Source organism: Nilaparvata lugens, chromosome 8 (genome assembly GCF_014356525.2).
Source record: "Nilaparvata lugens isolate BPH chromosome 8, ASM1435652v1, whole genome shotgun sequence".
In the NCBI taxonomy this organism is placed as follows: Eukaryota; Metazoa; Arthropoda; class Insecta; order Hemiptera; family Delphacidae; genus Nilaparvata; species Nilaparvata lugens.
The window spans coordinates 30,914,891-30,941,901 of record NC_052511.1 but is presented as its reverse complement, the minus strand read 5'-3'; the positions used below and the strand labels follow the sequence as shown (position 1 = coordinate 30,941,901).

General features: G+C 35.5%; 1 protein-coding gene across 34 annotated transcripts in view; it reads right to left on the bottom strand.

The window, feature by feature from the left end:
* LOC111046754 (CUGBP Elav-like family member 4) overlaps positions 1 to 16,423 on the bottom strand; it is a 433,104-nt gene extending 416,681 nt beyond the window's left edge. For 29 of the 34 annotated variants that reach the window (XM_039434497.1, XM_039434478.1, XM_039434476.1 and 26 more), the window contains exons 1-2: positions 15,510 to 16,423; positions 2,023 to 2,069 (exon numbers count right to left, since the gene is read on the bottom strand). In XM_039434497.1, coding sequence (XP_039290431.1) covers positions 2,023 to 2,069; positions 15,510 to 15,531 — 69 coding nt within the window. In that variant the 5' untranslated portion in view covers positions 15,532 to 16,423. The remainder of the gene's footprint in view (positions 1 to 2,022; positions 2,070 to 15,509) is intronic. The other 5 variants (XM_039434495.1, XM_039434483.1, XM_039434485.1 and 2 more) reach the window with 2 other exon arrangements.
* Between the last annotated feature and the right edge of the window lie 10,588 nt (positions 16,424 to 27,011).

The following is a 27,011-nucleotide window of genomic DNA, read 5'->3' as shown; positions in this document are numbered from 1 at the left end:
CTTGAATCCGCAAAGACATATGCCGACTCCTTTAAAAGTACTTGTTATACAAACTCTGTTGAAGAAAATAAAAACATGGAGAAATTAAACCTGACCCAGAACGCCTTGCACCACTCATGAACTTTCCACCCCCAAGAAATGCTAAAGAAATGAAACGACTCATGGGATTACTGGCTCATTACTCCCGATGGATTAAAAACTTTTCTCAAAAGATTCACCCCCTTGTCCACATACAGAAATTCCCTCTATCTCAAGATCAGATGGAAACTTTGGAATTGTTGAAAAATGAAATTGCTTCCGCGGTACTGCTCTTTGTTGATGAAAATGTACCATTCATAATTGAGACAGATGCATCAGATTTTGCAATTGGTGCAACATTAACACAAAATTCTCGACCATTAGCCTTTTTCTCACGAACTTTGTCCCAAAGTGAAACCAGGCATTCAGCTGTTGAGAAAGAAGCCTATGCCATTGTGGAGTCTATAAGAAAATGGAGACACTATTTACTACGAAAACAATTCACTTTGATCACTGACCAAAAATCAGTCACATTCATGTTTGGCACTCAACACAATAGAAAAATAAAAAATGAAAAGATACAAAGGTGGCGCCTAGAATTATCTGAATTATCTGAATCAACATAGTCTATAGACCTGGAAAAGAAAATGCACCAGCTGATGCACTCTCTCGTATATGTATTACAGCTGGTTGTTCAACATTGAACTCAGCTTTGGCAAAATACCATGATGAACTTTGTCACCCTGGTGTAACTCGTTTCTACCACTGGCTCAGAATGAAAAATCTCCCCTATACTGTAGATGATGTAAGGAAAATTTGCTCCAATTGTGCAATTTGCTCTGAAATAAAACCACAGTATATGAAGACAAAAGGAAATCTCATAAAGGCAACAAAACCTTTTGAACGAATTAATATGGACTTCAAAGGACCCGTACAATCAAAAACAAGAAATAATACCTACTGGTGATGGTTGATGAGTACTCAAGATTCCCTTTTGTATTTCCTTGTCCAGACATGACTGCGAGAACAGTCATAAATTGCCTGGTCTCATTAATATCAATGTTTGGCCTTCCAAGCTATATTCACACAGACAGAGGAACATCCTTCATGTCAACTGAGTTGAAGAGCTTTCTTGGCTCAAAAGGGATAGCAACTAGTAGATCAACGCCTTACAATCCGAGAGGGAATGGTCAAGTAGAGCGATATAATGGAATTATATGGAAAGCAATAACACTAGCTCTAAGATCACGAGGACTTGATTCAAATCGATGGGAGGAAGTGTTGCCTGATGCACTTCACTCTATTCGATCTCTTTTGTGTACTACAACAAATTGCACCCCTCATGAACGAATGTTCCTACACATGAGATCCTCAACAAATGGACAGTCACTACCATCTTGGCTAATGAGCCCAGGACCAGTTTGGCTGAAGAAAATGAACCGAAATTCAAAGCAAGATTCATCAGTAGAAGGCCATTTGCACCCATTCTGCACTCTACGAAAACAAACCAACTTCTAATTCAGTCATCTCTTTGTGTATGGCGTGGCCTTGTATGAAATCACATGCATTCCTCGAATTCCTCGCGTGTGTTTTTATGAATGTATCACAAAACTGGAATTGATTTTATAAGGGATAATCTTTTACTCTTTGAGGGATACGTATCAATCATGTAATTCTTTCATCCACAGATATCATCATGTATGATAACGATTTTAATGTTGATCATATTAGAAATAATATTGTTATAGTTGGATGAAAATCTCGAGATTTGAAGACCCTATTTCGAAGTTTTCTGAAACTTCGGATATCTATACTAATTAAATACTCTGAATATAACTGTGTTGAAATATTTCATGGGAAAATTTTCATGAGGAGCTCATGAAATTCATTTTCAACCAAAATACTCGAATTGAGAATATAATGTAGGATGATATTCACACTTCATGATTCAGTATGAGTGAAAAACACACAAACATCGATAAAGGCTACTTGATTGGAGGTTACCTGCTTCTCAACCCTCAATATCAACGTGAAGGACGACTCCAACTCACCTGTAAAATCAGAAACAATCATTCAATTATTTTAAAGGATTTCACATGCATAATTGATATGAGTTTATAATTCTTGAGAACACTGATTGTATTGTCAATTCTATTTGTTTAACTTTCAGGATTATAGCTTTGATGTTCAAACCAACATATCTCCAGTTATAATCTGGAAAATTCCTTATTTTCTTCATTCAAGATAATTTTCCATAATTTAAATTGGTTTCGAAGCATGTGAGAAAATCTCTTCCAGTTCGATAGAATTGATAATAATTTCTATTATACATTCCTGTACAATATTGGAGCTCCATATTATTGGTTATCCATCATAATGGAATCTCGTTTACCGGAAAATGCATAATGGATAATATTTTATAATTTTATATCTGAAAACAAAAATCGTAACTAATGCGGATTACCGATTTTACACTACAACAAATGAAGTGGAACCGCTGCAGGGATTAACGGACTACGAATGCTTGAAAATACTCATACCGGCCGCATGTACCTGGTTACCAGATGAAACAACAATACGATGATGGAAAACCGGACGCGAGGATAAATATTGCAAAGAGAGGATTCGATGCCCGATAATGGGGCAGATGAGGCGAACAAAACGGCACACCGCACACCCATCGGCCAATTACAAAATGGGAACTAATAATAACAGAACAATCGGAATGCACGCAGACTTAAACCGATTACTGCCATCAAAATCCACGGAACAACAATATAATATAGGATTGTAGTGAATTGAAGACTGGGCCCGAGGTTCTCGCCACTCCATCATCGAACAACAGTGTTTTTCATCAAACAAGCAACCAGTCAGCTCAGAAAAATACACCAACAACCTATTTGCATATTACGCTCGCACTTTTTTCAAGGGTTAACGCGATTTTTTTGCCAACAACAATGGTTCTTTGCTAATGCTTTTTCCGCGCCGGAGGAATCGAACATTAAGCGCATTTAAAGGATTGAACCTGTTCGGGGGTGAATGTTGTTAGGCCAAGCATGTTTTGCTCTAGAAATAATACCCCGGTTTTTCAGGTGCAAAAGTGGATTAGAGTAGAACGCGGATGAAAGAGCATGTTACTGCAAGTGGGCCTTGGAGGCTTCTGATTGACGTTCGAGTTTCCAGGTGTGCGTTTGGTCGAGAATAGTCCATCACTTTCTCCGTGAACACAACGAGTGATGTTCTATCCTAAACATTATTTCTCCAAGTGAAGGTTTATTTTTATGCTCCAACATATCAGAACGTATGAAATAACACTATATATATTTTGTTCTAAAGTGATCATGCGTAGAAACTCGCCATTGTTTTGATTTCCAAATATTGATTAATTGAATTGATTGGTGAATCACTATTCAATGATGATCTTTCCAATATAAATGATATTTTGTGAACGGAGGGGGTCTTGAAGAAGTCTTGGATTGAAGCTTTTACAATGATTATATCTAATTCTTGGATGATTATTCAATATTCATGACGAGTAAGTATTTAGTGATTTTCTCACACAGGGTTGGTGAGAGCATTATGAAAAGTGCTTCATTTATTTCACAAGGATCATTTGCCAGTAGATTACATTGAAAAGTAATTAGATTTATGAATGGCCTCTATTCAATTAATTCATAAGAAACCGTTTACAGAGCAAATTATTTTTGGCATTTCTACTCGAATGGAAATTTTGAATCAGGAAGAGATTTGGAATTTTTCTTCCATCAAGAGTTATAATTTATTAGAAATTGGATAGCTGATCCAGAAAGTATTTCTACTGCCATGCATCCTTGCAATACCATTGTTGATTTTATTAGAATTGGAAAAAACTAAAGCGGATGCACGTGGTCATGGCTCATTAGTCTGTACGCATCTTATCACGATATTCTCATGAGAACATATTTTTTTCGTTACATCATAGCCTGCTCTCAAGAGCAATCGATTTCATTTACTCGATGTAGGCCCTATCTGAATATTATTACATGATCGAAGGATAGTTCCAGTACAAGACTAAATAGTAGTCTGGCATTTGAGTTTATCGCATTACTGACATAAATCATCCACCTGACAAATCCAAATATAAATGCACGATCAAAATATGGTTCTATTGCAATACTAACATGTTGTACTAGAATGCCAATTGACATTGGCAAAAGTTCAACGATTTGGAAGAAGCAAACAGAATGTACTATTGCCATTAACAGAATGTACTATCGTATAGGAACCGATTGGAAAAGATCAAAGATTGAAATGTCAAGGGAGTTGCAGTGGGGCAGAATCGGTTGAGGAGACCACGGACGTTTGATAGGACCGCAAAGGACATTAGCCAGTGAAGCCAAGCTGCTGCCACATACGGCAGACAACGGTCATAAGAGGAAGGAAGACAGAGAGGGAAAACGGCAAAAACTGTGAGAGAGAGTGAAAGTGGAGGACATCAGCAGAGGAGGAAATTCGTTTTCCAAATTGAAGTCAGAGTGCCGTAGCAATCACCCGGGCTCCCGGGTGGACATTCCAAAGGTGGAGAGGCGGACAGTGGGTCGTAGAAGGGGAAGGGTGATGGTCTGAGCCTTCTGGCCGTTGTGTCACTTATTCAAATTGGAAAGGGGGGGGTACTGCCAATTTCTTGCATGGATGAACGCGCCCCTCTGTTCCCTCCACAACGATCATGTGATCTCCTCCACAAGACCATGCACAACCTTATCACATCCCCCAGGAAAATATTCCTCAAACTCCTTCCTTCCCTCACCCAAATATCAACTCCCCTTCTCAACCTCCTATCACCATCCAACTCCATCTACAATTTGTCATATACACATCAAAAACCCACCTTCTCAACATTAACCTACCAGCTACCAATAAATATCCAAATATATAGGGCATAACATGCCTCTCTCTATCTATATTACAAGGTACTGAGAAAGATGGCAGCTATATAACTATAAGAGTATAATACTACTATAGTAGTACCCATATGGAAGGCCGGTTTATGGCAAAAGGCCCTTTGGCCTAAGTGTATTGATTAGCTAGCTTCGTGCTGGACAGATCCAATGTCATATTAGTTAACGATTCAACTGTTATTGGTCGTATAATTTATGGCTGACATCTATGTCCTATTGCTATTGCTGTTTATGAGCACATTGTTCCAGGAGCTAATTTTTTACACCGGGAAATAATTTTTTGATTGGACTGGCTAGTGGCTAGTTACCTGGCAAAAGCAGTGATGTTGAGAGATGCATGGTTCACGTGAGGGGATAAGCTGAATTTTTATAAGCACTTGTATCGTTAGAAAGTTATCAAAGTAACATTAATAACTACTGTTATCAATGAGCAAGGTGTCATAAAATTGTATATGAAAATATTTTGAATGCAAAATTCTCCTAATATTATACAATTATGAAGATTCTTGAATGAGAAATTATCGTACTCTGATAACGTATGAAGTTGCAGTTTTGTCTGAGAAATATTTGAATAGTTCTTCCACCTCATAAATGGAAAGTTATACTTTCTTTCCAATAAAATTGATTATTAGACGTGCTCTCACAAACGAGCTTTTCGATAAAAAAACGTTGATCGTATTGATGAAAATTGGGAATATCACTGTGAGCCTATATACTTCGTTCAAATTCTAGCAATACTTATTTCTCAAATTATAAGATTGAGTCGTATCTACTTGTTGCTCATACACCATTCAAATACTTTGAGGCGTGTGACGTTGGTTTGTGCAGGAAATTTTCATATAATAATAATGATGAGTGACGTGGCTGGCTCAGGTCTGGTGTCAGAGTTTTCAGGTCGCACCTGATCAATTTCAATGCCTCTGCCATGACTCAACGACTGCTTTCCAGGCAGCTGGTGCCAATGAATTAACGTGTTCATCCAAAACACGGGAGTGGCTTGAGGAAAATATCTTTCCCGGGCTACTACTACTACTACAGCCACACCATCATTTCATAATTTATTTTTAATTATTTTAACATAATTTATTTAGCCACACCCTTATTTATTTATCATTTTCATTGATGATTCATTTGATAAATTTGATAATGTTCATACAAAATCCCTATCAGCTCAACCAAATTCATAACAATAACCTGCTTTATGGAGCTTTCAAATATTCCAGATGTTATACTGGAAAACGCTGCTTGCATACTGAAAAATTGTACTTTAAAGTTGATTATAAGTTACTTTTTGGACTCTGCATACTGTGTAGCAAGTTATTTCTATCCAGATGTTTCCATATTTGTAAGTGAAAAACGGACATTCGAGATTTGGCATTGAAAAATATGAGTGTCCTCACAATTAAGTACCCGACCATCCAAGTTCGGCAAGTACAATCTCTAGTACCCTCAAAGTTTCAAAGATAGAGACAACTCCTGCACCAAAGTCATCCTCTCTGTTCACACACACAAACACACAATCCACGTGAAAGATGATGTTTACAGACTTAGTTGTGGGTGTACATTAATCATCTAGAAAGCAGCCACTTCATATAATGGGCTGTCCTTCTTTCCTCTCTCATCATTCGTCATTTGCTATCTCATTTCAACTCTCTCCAGCTCCTTCATCCCCTCTTTCTTCAATCATCATCACTATTCAACGTTTCCAGGCAACAAAGCTACGACTCTTCCACGTAATCACTTCCTACTTCTTATCTTTCATTTCAGTGAGTATTTCTCATGGATATTAAATGTATAATTTCCAGTTCAGGAGTAGGCCATTCGTGGAGGTATCCGTACATTTTTTCACTCATGTTTTCGTGAAAACCTCAAATATAACTTTTATTTTCTCGATGAGGAACTATAATTATGATGTATGAAGTAGCTGTTCAACAGAAATAAATAATCTATCGGGCTTGATGTATCTTCAAAGTATAGGAGACGGGATAAAGTAGTGGGTATAGATGACAGATAACCCTTTGATGAGATAACCGGTCACAACAAAGGTTTACATTCTCAACTTTTTCTATTTCTATTGCGGATGATGCCCACATAAGCGTTTTGCTTGTGCGTGAGTAGAGCGAGGGGAGTGCGTGTAATGATGAGAGGTGCGAGGGTGAATTATGAGATGATCAAACCTTTATGCCTATTCGATGGGATTCGGCCGGATTCAAATCCGTGACCAGGTAGCACTATAGCAGACTGAAGGGTGCAACGCCTTCTAACTCGGCTATCTAGCCGGCAATATTTCATCAATAATTCGGATTTCTAGATCAAAAGACAACAAATTGTTCCACAAAAGTCTTCAAGTATCACATGATTGGATATTGATCAAAATAATAAGCTTGATTAAGTTCATTCGTTAATTAGTGATAACTTCTATTTAATAACATAACATACCTTTTAGACATTGCCTTACTACTATCACAATTCAGAAAGGGAGCAGTTTTGGACTATGCCTGTTGATCCTTTTCCAATCATGTATTTGATGTGCGTACTGTTAAATGTAACGAATAAATAAATAATCGATATGCTAATCTCATATGCTCTCATGTTTATATTCTCGTACATTTCAACTAGAATAATAGTCCAGTCAAATCGTCGTTTTTCAGAAAACAGCCCCGAAAGAATTTTTCTCGACGGTTCTATATGTATTTTGGGGCGCTAAATTCGAATCCGGCATTTGCTGACACGCCAGAGGGCGGCTTCACCCCAAAAACACTCAAAATTTCAGACTTTTATTCTTATTTCTCATTCAATCTCGAAAACCTTGAGTTTCTCAAGAAAAATCATTTTCGACAAAATTGAAGAAAATAGAATTTCCAATAAATTGAGTGGTCGCGCAGGACTCTTACAGTTTTTTGTTCCGGAGCTACGAATTTTCAAAAAAGGGGTATTTTTCAAGGGTTTTTCAAAATTATGCAAACTCACCACTTTCACTCTATACAACTTGGATATTTCACTAGTAATGATGAAAAGCCACACATCACGTAAAAGAGCAATTAATTCTGAACAGGATTACTTGGGGATTTTCAAATTTATTAGAGGGGGGGGACACACCCAAAAATAGAAAACAAATCAATCAATAAAAATACAAATTTTTCATTATAATACCCTTTCAAGGCCTTCCAAAAAAAACCTTATTTCGGCTGAGATCATCAGATGAGGGTTATATTTTCTATGAGAATCACCCGTTAGATACACTGAATTCCATTATTTCCGGGTGGGAGGTCACCCATAAGGATACATCAAAGATCAAAACTTTAAACACTTATAACTTTTGACAGAATGGTCAGATCTCCTTGTTCTACAGCTCATTCTTCTCAGTTCGTCAAGGCGGTCCAAACTCATTGTATCATAACTCAAATTTGATGAGAAAAAAAATTCTCTTTTAGTGTATTTTAGCCCATATTTAAATACACAGAAAAATGCCCAATTTCTATATTTAAAACTGTGTATCTCGGTAGCTCGGAATGATAAAAAAACTTGGTCTTGATTTGAGGAACAGAATCTCCTCTTCCTGATCTCACCTCTCTGAGGTGAATGACCTTTGTAAAAATATAATTATGAAGTAAGATACGTTTGTTTCAAAAAATCAAGAAATTAGCGATATTTTCCTCAGTTTTCCGATAATAGACAGTCATGCAAGATGGATTTGAGGCAACGTAGTTCATAGAGCATGTAATTCTCTTTCATTTGATACCAATCGCAAGCTCCTATCATGTATCTTACTCGTTTTAGAGACTCTCGAATAACAGTGAAATCATAGAAAAATTAGAAAATGAAAATAATGATTTTTTCAATCGGTTGTAACTTTTGAACGATATTAGAATCAGAAAAACGATTCATGGTATCGAAAAGAGGAGAACATTCTCTACAACCTTGGCAACTTTTTCGATTCTTTATCTGGAGTAATTTACAAGATACGCAACTTTGAATATGCGAAAAGTTTGTGATACATTAATCATTTTGACAGTATCTCATATTAAAAGTGGCGTATCTTATGAAATACTTTAGATAAAGAATCGAAAATACTTCAGATGGAAAATCTAAGAAGTAATCAAGGTTGTAGAGAATTTTCTCCTCTATTTGCTACCATAAATCGTCTATAAATCGAAATTTTTGGGGTTTTTGGGGGTTTGAGGGTGAAGCCGCCCTCTGGCGTGTGAAAAAATGCCGGATTCGAATTCAGCGCCCCAAAATACATATAGAACCGTCGAAAAAATTCTTTCGGGGCTTTCGGGGACCATTTGACTGGACTCTAACACAAATTATGAATGCAGGGTTCCCGATTCATCCTAGATTAGAAACCTAGAAAACTAGAAAACTAGATTAGAAAACTGGATTAGCTTGCTCACTTTGCAAGCTAGTATTTATTCCACTTGCATCAATATTCATATTATGCATTATTTTTTGGTTGTACAATGTCAATAATTATAATATATTTGTATTTTCGAGGAGATATATTTTATGTTCATTTGGTCATCATACAAAATTCCCTTCAAATTTTAAAATTTACAGTTTATTATTTATAAACAAATAGGTAATATGCTAGTTATGTATTATATACTTTTTATTTATTCATTCTTAAATGCTTTGTAATAATATTGTATAATGCATAAATATATACTATGTACTATATATTCATATTGTATTGCATTTTGAGCAAGTGAAATAAAATTTATTCTATTCTATTCTATTCTAACCCCTATGACAATATTATAGTTACTAATCGATTATAACCTTTCGCCAATCATAGAACAGAAGGCCTGAGAGATGAATAGAGATTGTCAAGGAACATTCAGTGAAGTGATACCCTACGGTCACCCATCCCATAACTAATCATATTGAACGTTGCTCAACTACGTACAATCACAAGTGGTGAATTTGTTTATTCAGAGTGCTCGGCCACTGAAACTTTGTCTTGACAGAAGCCACTAGAAATCACTCGATTAAGTTATGTTTATGTAAATGATTGGAACTGTTATAAGTTTGTTTAAACTGTCACTCAGAATGTATTCCAACTCAACTACTCCACTCTCATCAACTACTACGGTAGTTCTCTGTTTCTGGTTGCTTGTTGGGGTTGAACTTCGGCAAACAGCGAAATTAATAGTTCCTATTAGTTGATTCTCTCTGGATCAAAGTGTCGAATTCAATAATACAGACTTGTCTATCCAATCTACATCATTGTATTATTTGTTTCCAATAACAAACTTGAAGTTATCACAGTAACTTCTGCTTTTACAATTGAATATCAACGATCAATAAATTTGATTCTATCATTAACAAGGAACAAGTGAAAGAGTATGATTGAAAATATGAAACCATTTTCAGTGTTATTCGACACCCTTCCTCAGGATTATTTATTTATATATATATATATATATATAATATATATATATATATATTATATATATATATATATAATTCAGGTAAAAAACAGGCATTCGCCCAAAACTGCTCTAAACCTCAATTTGGAATTGACCTCTTAAGTTTTATCTGTTGGAATTCAAGAGTCCTCATCGCTCTTATTTTCAAGTAAAACTTCTGCATTATTGGAAATGAAGCTCTTATCATCCAGAAATTGGAATTCCAACTACATTTACCATTCTCCAATAAATAGACTCTTTACTCCATATATCTCACTCTATTCAGAAATTATAAAATGACTTTCCCGTAGGTCTTAACTCACTTCTTGCATTATCTTGAGATGGAAAAATTGGAAGAAGATGATTATAATGATCTCTTACATTTCCTCTATCTTGAAATAATTTATCGAACCTGGTTCCTATATCTCGAAAGTGTGAAACTTGACATTCAGATTTCAATATTGCAGTACAAACTTGGAACGAGTGAATTCGGTTCATCAAAACTCTTCTTGTTTGGAATGTAGATTTTTTCCAACTACAGTATTTCAATCCATCTGTTAAAATTCACTGTAGCTATATTTTGCTATCTCAAATTACTGGAATCAGATTGCAGGTAGAAAAACTCCCAAAAATTTAGAATCTTCACTATCAAAAATTATTAAGAATATTAATACAATAATCAGTTTTTGTGAAATTTTTGGGTTTTTGATGCATCAAGAAGTCTATGAGAAAGGGATTGGCTCACAATCAAACTCTACTGTATTGTATCTTTTTTTCAATATGATCATCACAATCATGTTCAACATAGCATTCACAGAGCTCTACAATGAACCTGATAACATAGAATAACCAATAAAATGATTTTGTGGTGATTTTCCAAAAAATCATGATTCTATGATTATACTACTACTATTCCCTGCTTATAATTGAGCCACATATTAAAGACTAATGCCTGGCTTCTGTTCATCTAATAGATTTCTGAACGAAGTGTAGCCCACCTATTTTTTCCTCCCAACATCGTGATGATTATTTTAATAACTCAATAAAAACATGCACAATGTAGCCAATAGCTAACTAGCATGGAGTGGCAGCAACTGTGGTTGTACCACTATTCCACAACAAATTCAGAGCTAACCAATTAGTGAGGGGACCACGCATTTTAAAATCTTCAACGATTAGCCAATCCTGCGCATGGAAATTAATCAGAGGGCTCCACGCTAGCACTGATGACGTGTAATTGGTGCCTCGTATTAAATTGGAACAGGGAAAAGACTAAAAAAGCATGCCATCTAGGTCTACCTATATTGTATGACTATATACATCGGACTCACCAAAGCATCATACACTGATGAACACTTTTAATCTGGCTCAAAGCCTCTCTCATGTGCAGATTAAAGCCTATTGAGTGACGAGAGCCACATAAAATACTAAATTCATCTTGCCTGCAAATGGGATGCTGGGCAATGTCCTCACTAAATACCCTTTGAAACTAACACTAGTCGTCCCCTTTCATTAGTGGCCATTCATTCGCATTTGATTCATTCAACATTGATTAATTCGATCATTTGATATTGATTAGTTCATTAGGATTCCGAAAGCATAAGCTGTTCAGGTTCTGATACTTGCAGCATAGCAGATACAGTATTATGATAATCAGAATTTTTTAAGAGAGAGTAGGCAGTTCGTTTTTCAAAACACATGAAAATGGTGCATGATTATTTATGATTTTCTGTTCAAACTCCAATGCACGATAATGATAGGATAGATAAGTGATTCATTTTGAAACTCTCGTATAGGCCTATCCTTTTTAGTTTTATGTTTTCCTCATTTAGTTATTCCTCATTTTTCAGCAAAAACTATTGGTGATTTTCATTACGAGTCAAATTTATTCGACTTTATAAGGAAAAATATATTCTACAGAATACGTGATAATAAAAATAAAATTAATACAAGAGTTTAATGAGTTCCAGAACTTTCGAATTGCATTGTTGATTCTATTTTTTGTAGAATTATTCAAATAGGAGTATGCAAATTTCAAGCAATGGAAGATCAGGATTTTCATGATCGGATGAACAAGAATGGATCATCATGAGAATCTTCATTCATATCTCAGAGTAAAATCTATTCTTACTTGACACTTCCTTCATGAAGAGAATTACAAAACCGAAATGAACTAATTAAAAACAAGATGAAGAAATGTGTTGGGTATGATCATTGATTAACACAAATATGCTTTTTTCATTTGATTCGAGTGCCTTGATTGAAAAAATGACATCTTACAATAGATAAGAGTTATAGTTCTCTTCAATAAACAATCATATGAATGACCTACTGAACTGTAAATACGACTAAGAATTTTAATAAATTCAGGATTCAAGGACTGAAATTTGCAATCATCATGAATGGGCTAGAATTATTCTATAATTGAATTAATGAATAAGGTCTATAACATCACACTTTACAATCCGTATATCATGAACTTATGACAGTTTTTCAATCATTTTCACACAATAATATTTTTAGTACCGTTGTGAATTATCGAAATCAATGAAGGCTAGTAATTGTTTCAATCAAAGCTAGTACAAAGGAAGCCTAAAAATATCATTCCTTTTCATGATGCAATGCGATATTCTTTTCATGAATTTCGTTTTAAATGGATTGGATAGTAAACATGGATTAGGTTTTAGGAGGGAATGAAGAAACTCATCTAATCAATGATCAACTATATAAACGGATTTATAATATTATTGATCTAATACGTTAGGCACAACAAATAAATTTCCATTGAAGATCACTTTTGAATAGTATCATAGAGTGAGAATGGACTAGAACTCAGAATTTAACACAAGAACGTGAACATAAAATGACATGATGACGGTTGATATTCATAACACTGAGATTTTCTTGAATCATTTATTCAATTGATCATTCATGTACATTTCATTGAACTTTCAAAGTAAGTGGCATAGTAAAAATGAGTTTGAACTGAGAATGAGGTCAAATTCGTATCCCAATAAGCAGCCGCCATTACGGCCTTGAGAGAGGACACTCAACTTGGACTAAATCAAGGAACACAGGTTAACAAAAGTGGTAAAATCCTGTTTTATATTTGATTAGGTCTCTGAAAGTGACAAACTAGAGTAAAAGTTTGGTTTATAGGTTAACACCTGAACACCGAAACGTAACTTGGCTTTAACCAATAGACGGCGTTGGCGCCATTCAAGTTTCCACCATATTGATTTTCGAGGAGGGACCCAAAGACCGACTTTAACACCTCCGAAGCACGTGAGAGCACGGCACACTGACAAAACAATGACAGATGATTGTAACACTTGACTTACGTGTATTTTGACATAGTGGCATGTGATTAGAGGACAAGTGTGAACTCGGATGTCAGGTGGAACAGTTCGAGTTCCATCTTGCGTTGTGACGTCACCCGAGCCAAGCATTGATCGACTCCATTTTGAGAATTACGACACGGGATAGACACTTTAAGAGCAACATTTCCGATAGTAAACAACAACTTTTCTACTACTTTTCTGCTACTGAATCAAACATTGGAACCGACATCAAAAACAATGAAATCTAACCGGTGCTAACCTTAATCTCTTTGGAGAACAACAAAAGTTCATTGCAAATGGCGGACAAGTAGTAAAGCATGTGTACCACCTTAAAGGGGATAGTCTCTTTCATTGAGGACATTATACATGATTAACAAGATCCGAAAACTATTATTTCCTATCTGATTCTGATCTGGATTTAAATGAGCTGAGTATCGTGCTACACAGAGGAGGCTATGTCATTCAATTTGTGATAGAGAATTGGAATATCTTCCCTCCATATTAATATTATTCATATGATCCAATAACAAAATCTCTGGTTGGTTAATCTTCAAATTATCTATCAACATTATTTCTCACTCATTATACGCTTCACTGTTCTTTTATGAAGGATTATCTCATGAGTTGTTCTGAATCTGAAACTAGCTATTTCCAATTCTAGCTATTTTTAGATTAAACTGGAACTGCTATTTTTCTTGAGTAGTCAGAAGGCCTATGTTAACTTTTTATCCATGGAATCGCCTACATCAATTTTTCTTTACTTAACAAAATCCAACAACGTATCATATTTTAATCGTGAGATTAAGATGATAAATATAAAATTACCTTCACGATATGATTTTCACTTATTTAAACACATGATAAATCCTTACATCTAGGCAACATACTTACAGCATAATTACATTGACAGTTAAACACCGATACACACCAGAACACCAACTATATCAATCTGCAAACACATTTACATTCCATGAGATATGAAGAAATAATAAAGCATTCAATTATCACAACATTTAACATCAAGTAATAGAGAGAATAGTAGGATAGTATTAAATTAAAAACATTCAACATCGAAAATTAAACTTAATAACATCAATAATGCAACTGAAAACATCAATAATTGAAATAAAAAACACCAACATTCAAAATGTGAAAGGAATAACATCAAACATCGAATTCTACTGAAACTATAAAAAATCGAACAATTTAAAGAACTGGGAAGACATTAAACATCGATAATGTAGAAATTATAAACATCGATTCAATTCAACTGATAAAGCGTCATACATCAATAATGGTCAAATGATAAACATTGATATAATTTGAATATTATGAAGCATCATACAACAATAACTTTCAAATTATAAACATCGATATAATAGAAATCATAACACATCAATCAAACTCTGATAAAATGGAAATGAAAAAACATCGAACATTCACAATATAAAAATCATAAAACATCTAACATCAATAGCAATGGTAAAACATCAAACATCGATAGGAAGAAGGTGATACAACATCAATGGATTTGAAATGATAAACATCAAACATTCATAAAATTCATGGAAGGAATTGAATTGTGAAACATGAGAGGGGATAAAATAATAATATTGATATTAAATAAATGATAGGACACCAAGTAGAAATCAAACAACATCGAACATCAAAAAACATTTAGATCCTGGTTCATGTTGGATTGTATTGAAGTGGTCGCCGATATCAATCAACATCCATCCATCAATCAACACAAAGATCAATCGACATCAAAGCAAGCATCAGAGAGCATGTTTTGTTCTTACGCAACGAGTGGTCGTCATACATGAGGTCGGTTTACGGAAGAACGAGCGAGAAAATGCACTAATTGATGAAGCAGTCGCTTTTGGTGGGAAGCAAAGCTCGGATGGAAATCAGGCTCAGGAATTGATCTCTAGAGGCTGTTGTGTTCTAGGAATATTCAAGTGCAGCAATGACAGGGACGTGACCTTGACTACAACACAGTGACCTTGACAAAGTTCAGTTCATCACCCGATTGTGTCTGTTATGTCTGTGTATGTGTGTTAACTATTTCAAGTATCAAACATTAGCCAATCACGTAACAGCTAGCGTACGATACTGATTCCGAAATCTATGCGATGCTTAGTACGGCATTCAAAACCCAGTCTTTCTTTACCTGAATCTGTGACCAATCATAAAAGCGCTGTTTCCCACGCTAGTATGCCGGCAAAGGTTGTCAGGTGACCTAGTAGGCGCCGCTGATTGAGGTTTGCTGCTACAGTGAAGTCAATCGATCAGCCTACACTTGCGGCAGACGATCTTTGCATCTATCTACTTCCCAAATCTATAGAAAGTTTGCTCTAACAGCAATGTCCATGTATATTTTGTGTCTTGTAAGAGAGGGGTAGTCCCCGAGCTCTTTAAAGAGTCCTCACAGCCTAACAATGAAAGACTAATTAAGGGTTAGGGTAGCTGAGCAGTAAGCTAAGCTACCCGAAGAAGTAGAGAGTGTTCAGCTGGGGATGACCCAGTGGAGCTGGGGATGTGAGATGTGTTCGCTTTGGGGCAGTGCTGCCCAGAATTGTGATAACAATGATCTGTGTGTGTTCGCGGGTGAATCGCGGTTGGCGGAGGAGACCCTGACTATGGATAACAGAGTACTGTGCTGATTTCCCGACGACAGCGACAACGCAAAATACGCAGCACCAAGTCCGATGAACGTGAGACGACGAGTGGCGGATTGTTGGCGCGATGCGTCGTCTCTGAGAGGCGCCGCCCCTATGCGCAGGCCCCCGGGGGCGGTACGCGCCTGCGCCCCCCGCCGTCACCAGGGAGACGCGGCCCCCAAGCCCCCCACGAGCCCCCCTATAGCCCCCCAAACAGCTGCACGTGTGTTCGCACAGGTGAGTGCCGCTAAACGCGCGCACACATACACACACGCCTGGCCAGTTTGGCGCGAATTTTGGTCAATAGATTCTATATTTCCATGTTCTTAATTATTTGTAACTCTTTTATTACCAAAAAACTATGGAATAGGCAAAGTTCAACTTCAATTTTGAAACCAACTTCACTTTTGAAGCCAACTTCAATTATTATAACCGAATGGGTTTTCATCATAATTGAAAAAAATTTTATTGGAGGTAATTTTCTCCACAAATTTGGAAAACTAAAATGTTTCATGAGAGACTCTGACATTTAATCCAGTGACAAGATTGACAAAGTGTGACAACGATTCCCTTCACAAGGTAGGCTATTGATGATAATTCTAGTGCTCTTAAGTAAAGTCTGCTTGTAGTTCAACAATACAACAGGATCAGCGATCCAGTAGAATTGGAAAATTCATTAACAGATTTCAATGTATTATGATGAGAATATTATTACTCGGAGTTTTCATGATGATATTCATAATGAATAAATGAGTATCAATATTGAGATAATTTCCATTGTCATGTTCAAAAATTTACATGATATAATACAATAGTATTAATTTTTTACTGAATAGGAATAAAGTAATAGAAAATAATGATACAGGCTCTTCTAGGAAAGCCCAAAGATTGAGCTCTGTGAATTTGTTAGAGTATCTCATGTTTGAATTGGAATTGGAAACAGATTTGAATTTTCTTCGAAATAAAGTCTCGTATCATTTTGATTCCATTCCGGTGGGATGACTTTGAAACTGTATTGGAGTGACATCACTTTGTTGGTTAAAAATGTTGCTCATGGATATTTCATGTTCATCATGTCATTTGAAAAAAGTATTTCAATGAATAATGATTTGATAAATAACTATTATTCGACATACATAATCACTCACTATTCCTACGTGAATTTCTGATCGAAAGGTAGGAGTGGTTGATTTTTTAGTATAACTGCTTTCTTCTTTTAGAAAGAATCAAAATAGGTAGGCACGGTTATCTTCTATATAAAAGCGAAATGGCACTCACTGACTGACTGACTCACTGACTCACTCACTCGCAGAACTAAATATCTACCAACCAAAAACGTTCAAATTTAGTAGGTATGTTCAGTTGACCCTTTAGAGGCGCACTAAGAACGGATTTGGAAAAATTTCCAAAGATACGCCCAAAATCTGCGTTTTACCAGCGTTTTTTAGCGTTTTCTCAGCTTTATCGAGAACAAATGAAAAGAAAATGTTCAAATTTAGTACAGAAGCTCAGCTAGGGTGTAATAATGTTGTGTTAGAAGGAATTTGCAATAACGTCAAAAATACACCCAAAATTAGCGCTTTTCCAGCATTTTTTTGCTTTTCTCAGATTTATGAAGAGCAAATGAACATAAATTGTTCAAATTCTATGACTTTGTTTACGGAGGTAGTGATTAGATTCACATGGTCATGAATTAAAAGTCAAACCCTTTGTCACGGTCTAGCTCCATGGAGGGGTCACAAAAATGGATAATTATAAACTTGGAGTCATCAAACAAAAAACCAAAATTATAATCATGAACTATGAGTCCTGTTTCTCAGTGTTTATTCCCCACGTTGTGACGGCATGTGTCACGTATTGCTCCGTGGAGGGGCATGAATGTGCACTAAAAGTAAAACAATAACTAGAGTTATTGAATTAAAAAACCAAATAAACAGTTGGAAAATTTGAGGTTATGAATCTGTACTTCGTGGTTGTAGGTTAGGTTGACTGACATTCGTTTTGTTGGGGCATGGACGTCACTGAGTTCAGAGGGTCCAGGCAGAGTGAACAGTGTATGATAAAATTGGTTTGAAAAAGTAATTTGCCAAATTGATAGGTTGGCGGTCTACAAAGGTAGCCGAAGTAGGGACTGTAAATTTCCAAATTAGCGCTGTAGGTGGGAATGTAGTGGGTTAAAATTGAATCTAATTCAGTAATAAAATGCAGTCCACATTGAATATGCCTACTATGATCAATGCTGTCGCTAGGATCAGACAGAGATATAAGTTTCTGAGTGAGTTCCTTCTCCAAATAATAACCACTATACTTAGGTTCTAGTACCTGTGTTACAGTTGGAAGAGATATTAGACCGCACAAGACAACAGACAAAATAGCAAATCCATGAGAACCAGGTCTCTGATAAATACTATAGGTTATATGATTGCAAAATGCCGAACCAAAATAGTGAATACTTCGAGTACCGAGTTTAATTCTGATGTTGTCTATGCAACCTTTTACCTCTCCTTGTGGCGTTAACTGGTTGTGAATGCTGGATCCAATACACCTCGATGCGGTAGGTTGATGGCAGTCGATTTTTATTTGATTTGGGAGGATATCTCCAATAAAATGTTTTATTATTTGATATGAATATCGACTACCATCTACCACCAGAAGAAATAATGTTCTAATGATAAGTAGGACACTCGATAATATCTGACTACTGCAAAACAGGTCCTGTCCTGCACGATCGATATGTGTCAGTCGAGAAAGAACGAACTTGGAGGTGTAATGAAATAAATTCAGAGCAGTGAAAAGGTAATATATATATATTCTGGAAAATATTCTCAGAAAGCAAAAGATTGAATAGATAGATGAACAGATTTTACAAAATATAATTTCCAACTGATTAGGAGTGAATATTAAATGATAGCAAATTTGAATCTTCAAATGATAGATACTGTATTAAAATTCAATAGTTTCTGATTGATTAAAATGAGATGGGTGATAGCCCTTGGAAAGGGTCATAAAACATACAAAATTAAATAGGCCAAGTAGGCTAATACAAAATTATAATTCAAAAATAGAATAAATGAATAGATAAAAATATTTCCAGGGTGGGGTTTCGCCTAAGGAAATAGACCTTTCGGCTAAGTACAGCGTGAATATTAAAATTTACTCGCAATAAAAATCATTTATGATAACTTTATACCCTTAAATCTAGACTATAGTCATGACTTTTCCCAAATTGATAGGATGTACAGAATCAGTGGTGACTTGTACTCAGAATTGTATTGATGCTGCAGGTCACCAATTTGAACAGTATTAACATTTGTTATTTATGTTTCATTTACATTTGACTTTCAGCTTTCTATTTTCCTGAAATTTAACTTTGTAGAACGGTAAATAAATTTCCTATGAAAGTTCAAAGTGTGTATACATTTTTTTGAAGCACCCGGTATAGTCATGACTTTTCCCAAATCGACGAATTTATACGCTGTATAATTTTTGTTGATTAGCGGGGATCCCCTTTTATATGTTCGAATAACTTACATAGACTTTTGTTTCCGTTTTTGTATTCGAAGTATACTCGGCCGTAGAATAGCCTATATCGTTCCGGCTGGATCCTTCACGCGTGGCGAAAAACATCGAACAGACCTCACTATTATAATTTTAGGGTTTATTTAAATGAAATCGCAAAAATTAATGTCACATATTACCATAGGAACTTCGGAACAACTTTTAAAACAGAAAAGACAAAGATTGAATTACATTAAAACAGGAATTAAAGCTTTTAAACAATCAAGTCTGTGGACCAGGTCTGTATCCCACTGGTGATTTCCGAAAAATGGCCACGAGTCTCCTTCTTCTCATTTCCACCTGAGTTTCTTCTTAGAAATTAATCTCGCCAAATTTACATACTAATTCGTTATTGGTCAGATTCTGTGACGTAACCAATACACCAAATGGGTGGTGGAAATGTAAGTTATCCAACTTCACAGCTTTTAAATGAGTAAAATTCCTTATTGTAAGTTGTTCTAAATTATTATTAGGTTCCATAAAAATATAAAAATAAATAATATAGATTCATCTATCACGATATACATTTGTTGAATAACTTCAAGAGTAGCCAATGATTTGTAGAACATAGACATAATTTTATAACATAAAGTAGAAGTATAAAAACATATAACAATACACATGCTTGTAATAATAATCATAATAATAAATAAATATATCTCTTTTGTTTACATAGTTTTCTATGTGTTAGAATGTCGATCCTCAATCATCATATACAAGCTAATTCGTATTTCGTATCTATAATAAATATATCTTCATGACAGCTCATAAATAAATATTCAGGCCCGTTCGGCATATAAATTATAGTATGAAAAGTGAGAAAATTAATATTATATAGCTGTTGCGAGCAATTATTAATCAAACTGCCTTCTCAATTGGCTAGTTGTTGACAAGTTAGCTTTGGTCTGTTTAGGGTTATGTATTGATTCAATTCTAACCTTCGAATATTGAATTACTGAACAAAACAATAAACATCACAAATACATACGTCTGTCAGTTAATAAATTTCTAAAAGATATATAATTACTGATTTATTAGTTTCAGCCTTTATAGATCAGATAACTGTCGTTTATCTGCCTTAGATAAGATTATGGTTCTTTCCCAGTGATGGAATTTATTTTACTCGTATAACGGCCTATAAACAATCTAATTTATAATTCAGGGGCTGTACAATCATTGGGTACATCACACCTTATGAAGCGTTAATTGATTGATTTGATTGATTGATTAATTAGAGAGTTCCTATTTATTGGGCTTCCTTGAACTTCTAATTCCTTTTTCTGGGGTTAATAAGTGTTTCACCCGAGAGAAAGTATCGTGGAGCCCTCGAATACACTTCTTCCAGAGATCAAATCGACTGGTAATTGGTTATAAATGTAGTATAGGCCTAGAGCTCACACAATTTCTCATTCTGGAGCCCTAGAATGAATAAAATGGACGTTGGAATTGTATTCCTAGATATCAACTTGAATATTGTGTGAACTGTTCATAGTTCTAGGAACGCTTTCAACAATCTTAGACCGCCCTTTAGTATTATATCGAGAATAATATTCCAATCTGAAGCCTTCCCGAATGTACACCAGACTCGGGGCGCAAATTTCCCATCAATAACTCGACACCATTTCAGGTCCCGCGGAGCAATTCGGCTAAAGCAAACAAACTTGTAAAATTCATCGCTTGAAACGTAGCAGAAAGCGTCTTGTCAGACGCAGATTTCATCGAATTTTTCTGCTCGAGGCAAGGAAATGAAAGTTTAGGCATTTATTCCATCGTCTGCCTGTCAAAAACCACCAAACACTACGTTCAAAGGAAATGTTTTAAATTACTTGGTGCTCTCTCCTGGGATGATGGATGGTCGTGCAATCTTTATCAAAATTATCACCAGGTTGTCGAATATTTTCGTCAAAAATCACCTCCCTTAATTTTTTCTCTCTCAATCACAATCTCTCATACCCCCACATCGCACAATCACATATTTCCCAACCCCTTTTCTACTTCAACCCTAATAATAGCTCAACCCCTTTCCCCTCCACCCTACAATCACATCAATATAATCAAAAAAGTTTCACCTTCTTGTTTGTGATTGTAAGTAGATTGTGATTAGTTCAATGCCTCTACTAGTACTACCGATCCTTCCACTTTCAGCATTAGCTTTCTTGTGAGAGTTCAAAGAGATTTTCATTCCATTTCAGCAGTGAATTAGTTCGTAGGCTGAAAAGAAACTTGAAAAAGTTTCTCAAAGGAAGAATATTATTCTTAGCACTTTGATTATGTACCTGGCACGACATTAGAATCTTATTACTTTTGAACAAAATTGAAGCCTCTTCATATTTCATTGGATAAGTTTGCTGATGAAAAAATCTCTTTCTTCTACTTGACTGATGAGGTAGAATCATGGGATCGGAAAGAATTTGAAGAGCTCTTGAAATGTTCAATCCCGTTGATACATGATTTGAAATTATTCTGAGATGGAAAATTATTTTGAGAGTGGCTGATTGTTGGGGGTACTTTTTGGCAGGTTTTATGATTAGTTAAGAACAGGATACTGAGTAGGTTATACTATTACTCTGACTTAGGATTAATATGAAATTGATATCTCTCTTGATATAATAATATGTTGATGAGCTCCATGTATTATAAATTATCAAGATTTATCCAGGAAGATTTGATTCTCTACATATTACCTCTTTCAGGATGAGAGGATAATAGCAAATGAAAATTAATGAGGATGCTAGTTATGCCAATTCAATATATTTTTTAAAATAATAATAAACCTCCTTTCAGGTACTTTGAGGCGTATTGGACTTGGCTCATCTCACCTGATAGTCAGATTTGTATTTATTGCAAATTTGAGTAGATTTGATTTCAAGACAGAACATTCAAAGTAAAAATTCAAGGTGATAGCAAATAACTCAATTCCTATCAATAAACAATAATCACTCGGAGAGATTTATCCCTCATTAAAAAGCCAGCCGGAGAATTATTCCAGTCATGATACATTTGAGAAGATACAGCTTTCATCAGATGTGTACAGTGTAAGAAACTTGGTAGTTTCGAAATGCAGGCAAAACTCTTGAATAAACCTTCATTCAAAAAAATGACAAACAACCAACAAAACAATAAACAATCACTCAAAAAATTTCACCCCTCAAGGAAAAGACATCTTGAGGTGCTTGACCAGAACTCCTGGTGATGTTGAGAGGTAGCAAAGCTCGACCTTGAGGAAATTGTACGTGAGGAGATTACCACAACTCAGCAGCTAAGTGAGAGGATGGAGAGAAAGAGATAGAGTGAGAGAGAGAAAAGATAGATAGAGAGAGAGAGAGAGAGAGAGAGAAAAACACAACTCATATTCAACTGGCGTCCGCCACTCATCCCAAATCGTCCTCAGAGCGGCAAGAAAGCCCCCTCAGGACAAAACACACGCACCAATAGAGCCTCATGCACTACTCACACACTACCCAAGCTCCAACCTCCCCCAACTCAGACAGGCAGAGAAATAATAAAGTTTCCCAAAGCCAATGGGAAGGCTACGACAGCTACTTAATAACAATAGATTCAATCATTTTCTTCCTGACTGCTGGAATTATTGAGTTTAGCTTCAGTGGAGATGATGCAGCATATACATCATTTCTAAAGATAATCATTGTAGATTCAAAGAGGGATGAGAATATTCCGATTTGGTCAGAATGGAGAACTGAAATAAGAATAAGACATAGTGAACCATATAGAATGTATCAAGATTTATTTGAAACAATATCAACATTTTTGAGTTTTGATATGTTATAGATGATAACAGCTAACAATACACAATAACAGCTGATTATCCACTGCTGATGAGATGAAAATATGCTGCAAGTGAGGATCTCATCGTGGAATCCAGTGGCAAGGTTTTTTCTCATAACACACAATTTTATGACAACGTAGGCCTAATCTTACAAGCATCATGATGATTTGGATTTGAATAGAATCATTCATCACACGGCAAAACAAATACCTACTATTATTTCATGTAGTAATAGTAATAGTAGGTATTGGGAAAACACGTGGACTAATACAATATTCAATTATAGAATACAAAATTCAAGTAGCTAGAATATCTAAACCAATTTGTGTTCATTAAAATTGATCTGTGGAAATAGTAGACTACAACCGAAAGTACTACCATAGAAAAAAGCTAGATCTTTTCTATGTCCGATTTATCCAGTAAGTATAGAATGTAACATTCTATACTCACTGGATTCACCAAACAGATTCGCAATTCACATAATTCATAAGTAGATTCACCCCACTCCTTGTCAATTGTCAATTCAAACAGTGATCAATCGTATTTCCTGAAGGAGCTGACTGGAATCCCAATCTGGCAAGCTCTAAAACTGGGAAAATTATTTTTTTCTCCAGTGAAATTGCAGGAAATAAGGTGAAATGCGAAAATGCATTGGATATATTATTATCGAGTTCCAAGCTACTATTGTATGTTGTAGGCCACTTGGCCATCCATATTTTCATAGGTTTTTTATTCTGCTATTCGATAATAATGTCTGTTATCAGTCTCAATAGTCTCAATTTTGGGCATGGCCTGCTTATTCTTTCCTGCCATGTATATGGAATGTGAAATAAAATTTACAGTGTAATAATACAGGAAACAGTTTTTAGGTTATCATGCCTGCTGTTTCAAAAGTTGTATTGTTTTTCCGAAAAAAATATAAATGAATCAACTTTTACTGCTCATTTCTCTAGACTCTTTAGCTCATCCTCTGGAAACTATCAAAAAGTAATTGGAACTATCTAAACAAACTTGTAAAATGCTGGTTCAAGGACATTATATAATATTTTGTCGAGTTATATCTCCCATTCGCTTTATTCTAAGCTATGAAACAATATTAGAGAATGCATTGATGAATAATTGATTTCTGGAATAAAAAACTCGATATTAGTAACTTAAAAAGTAGAACGGACTAGAAATCCAGTGATAATCAAGCAGACAATAATCAGTAATGCGAGTTTAAACTGATCCCATCATCTTTAAGCTGGGAGGCCTGCAACAGACTCAGGTAACCAAGACTCGGTTCCACCTGTGGATGGAACAATCATGATAAGGAAAAAAGTAGAATTGTGCGTGGCGGGATTTAATAATGCATGCTCCTATTATTTATTGCTGTGGGTGATTTATGCGCAGCGCGTTGGATCAAGTCGTCTTGCTTGACGCAAAGCAAGGCCGCCGCGGCTGTTTTCTTGCAGGAATCCGGCAGAGCAGCAGATGGCGCGATTCGCTCGTTTTGCGCCTCCAACTTCTCTTCCAACCGCCAGGCCACAATAATTCTCTCATTCAATGGGCAACGAAATGGAGATGGCAGAAGAAAATGTAGAATTGAGAGTGGGATGAGTAGTGAAGTATGTTGAAGCAGAGGGCGTAGAAGTAGGAGATGAAAAAGGGTTGAGAGGCGAGAAAAGTACAGAAAAAGTTGAGGAAATTTATATTTTAATTTCAATTATATTTTAATTACAATCTGTAATAGATAGCCGGAGAAAGAAAGAAATTGATGGAAACAGGTATTTTGCAGAGAGGGAGAATACAATCTGCAGATGTATGGAGTTGGAGGAATTTGGGAAAGGAGAGGAGAATTAAAAAGGGAAGCTATCTTAAAAAATAGAAAATCTAGTGCGTCAGGATAGATGTAACAGATACATAAGGATGGAAATAGATGTAGAAATGTGAGAAGTAGCTAGAATTCTCATCAATAGATGTTTGTGAAATAAAATAACTAATTGGACGTGAACGTGGAAAGAGAAATCAGATTCGAGGGAAATTGAGTAATGCAGAGAAGAGAAAGTGATAAGAGCAAGTGACAAAGCTCAAATTCAAAAGAAGAAAATGGAGGACTCAATGAAGTTCCAAAAAATTTACTTATATTGATGATAGGCCTACATTATCATAGGAATTATTTTGTTTGCAAGGATAATGAATATGGATAGATTATGATAGCTATGATCGATTGATTATTTTACAATTGCGAAAGTCTTCAATTTTCCATTGGTCTGATATTTTTTGTAGGTCTATATATTATATGCCCTTGAACAAAATGAACTTTCACTGGTATTTGACAGCAGATTCTTCCTCGACAAACCGCTAGCTGTATTCCTGAGTGGAAGAGTAAAATAGTCTCACCGTCGCCTTAAAACTTGATGAAAATATCGTACATGAGTAATGTTGAAAGATTCTGGGAAGCTTCGAAGTGATGATGTCAGTCTCCAATGGAGCTTTAATATTAAGGCTCGTAATATTTTCTCTTGATCTCTTTCTTACTACCTACTTCATGGATGGAACGATGGAGTCCTCCTCCATTTGCAGCTTCTGTAATTCTTGGACCACTTGAATCATAAGTAGGGATAAGAGACCATCACTCTGCCTTTTTAATGGAGATTTTTTCATTTTATGACGTTGTTGAAATCACAGTTAATCCCTTGCATATCGTTCAGGTAGGTACGTTGCTCTCAGCGGATTAAAAATTTTCGCTGCTCTTGAAATAATAATTATCGTGGTACTTTCTCAGATGAGGAAGCTGTTCGAATGATTATTTATAAGTAGACTTGGATGCGGAAAGCAAAGTTTGAATTTTTCTGGAAAGTGAAGTGGCAAGATGAGAATGACTTTCAATCCGATTACTTTAATACCACTCACTTTCCTATTGACGTAAGAGGGTTTCGCTTGTTTGTCGAGAAATCTGGAAAATACGGCTTTCAACAATAAAAATAGAACGTATTGCATCATTGATGAACGCTAATAGCCTGCAACTGAGTATTTCAAGTTTAAGAGTAGGATGTAATATTGGAGGCTGATAAGCTCCAAATACTTTAGAAAAATAAAGCCTCATCTGTTTTAGAAAAAAACAATTGATTGGGCTCTCATATGATAATTTCAATAGAACTTCTAGAATGTTCAATTACAGAGAATAACTCTGTAATTATAATTAAACTCTGTAATTGATAATTTTATTAATAATTGTATTATTTTATATCGTACATAAGTCTCGGCAATGATGCCATTACCAGCTCTCATTTCAAAATGTTATTTTAAATAAT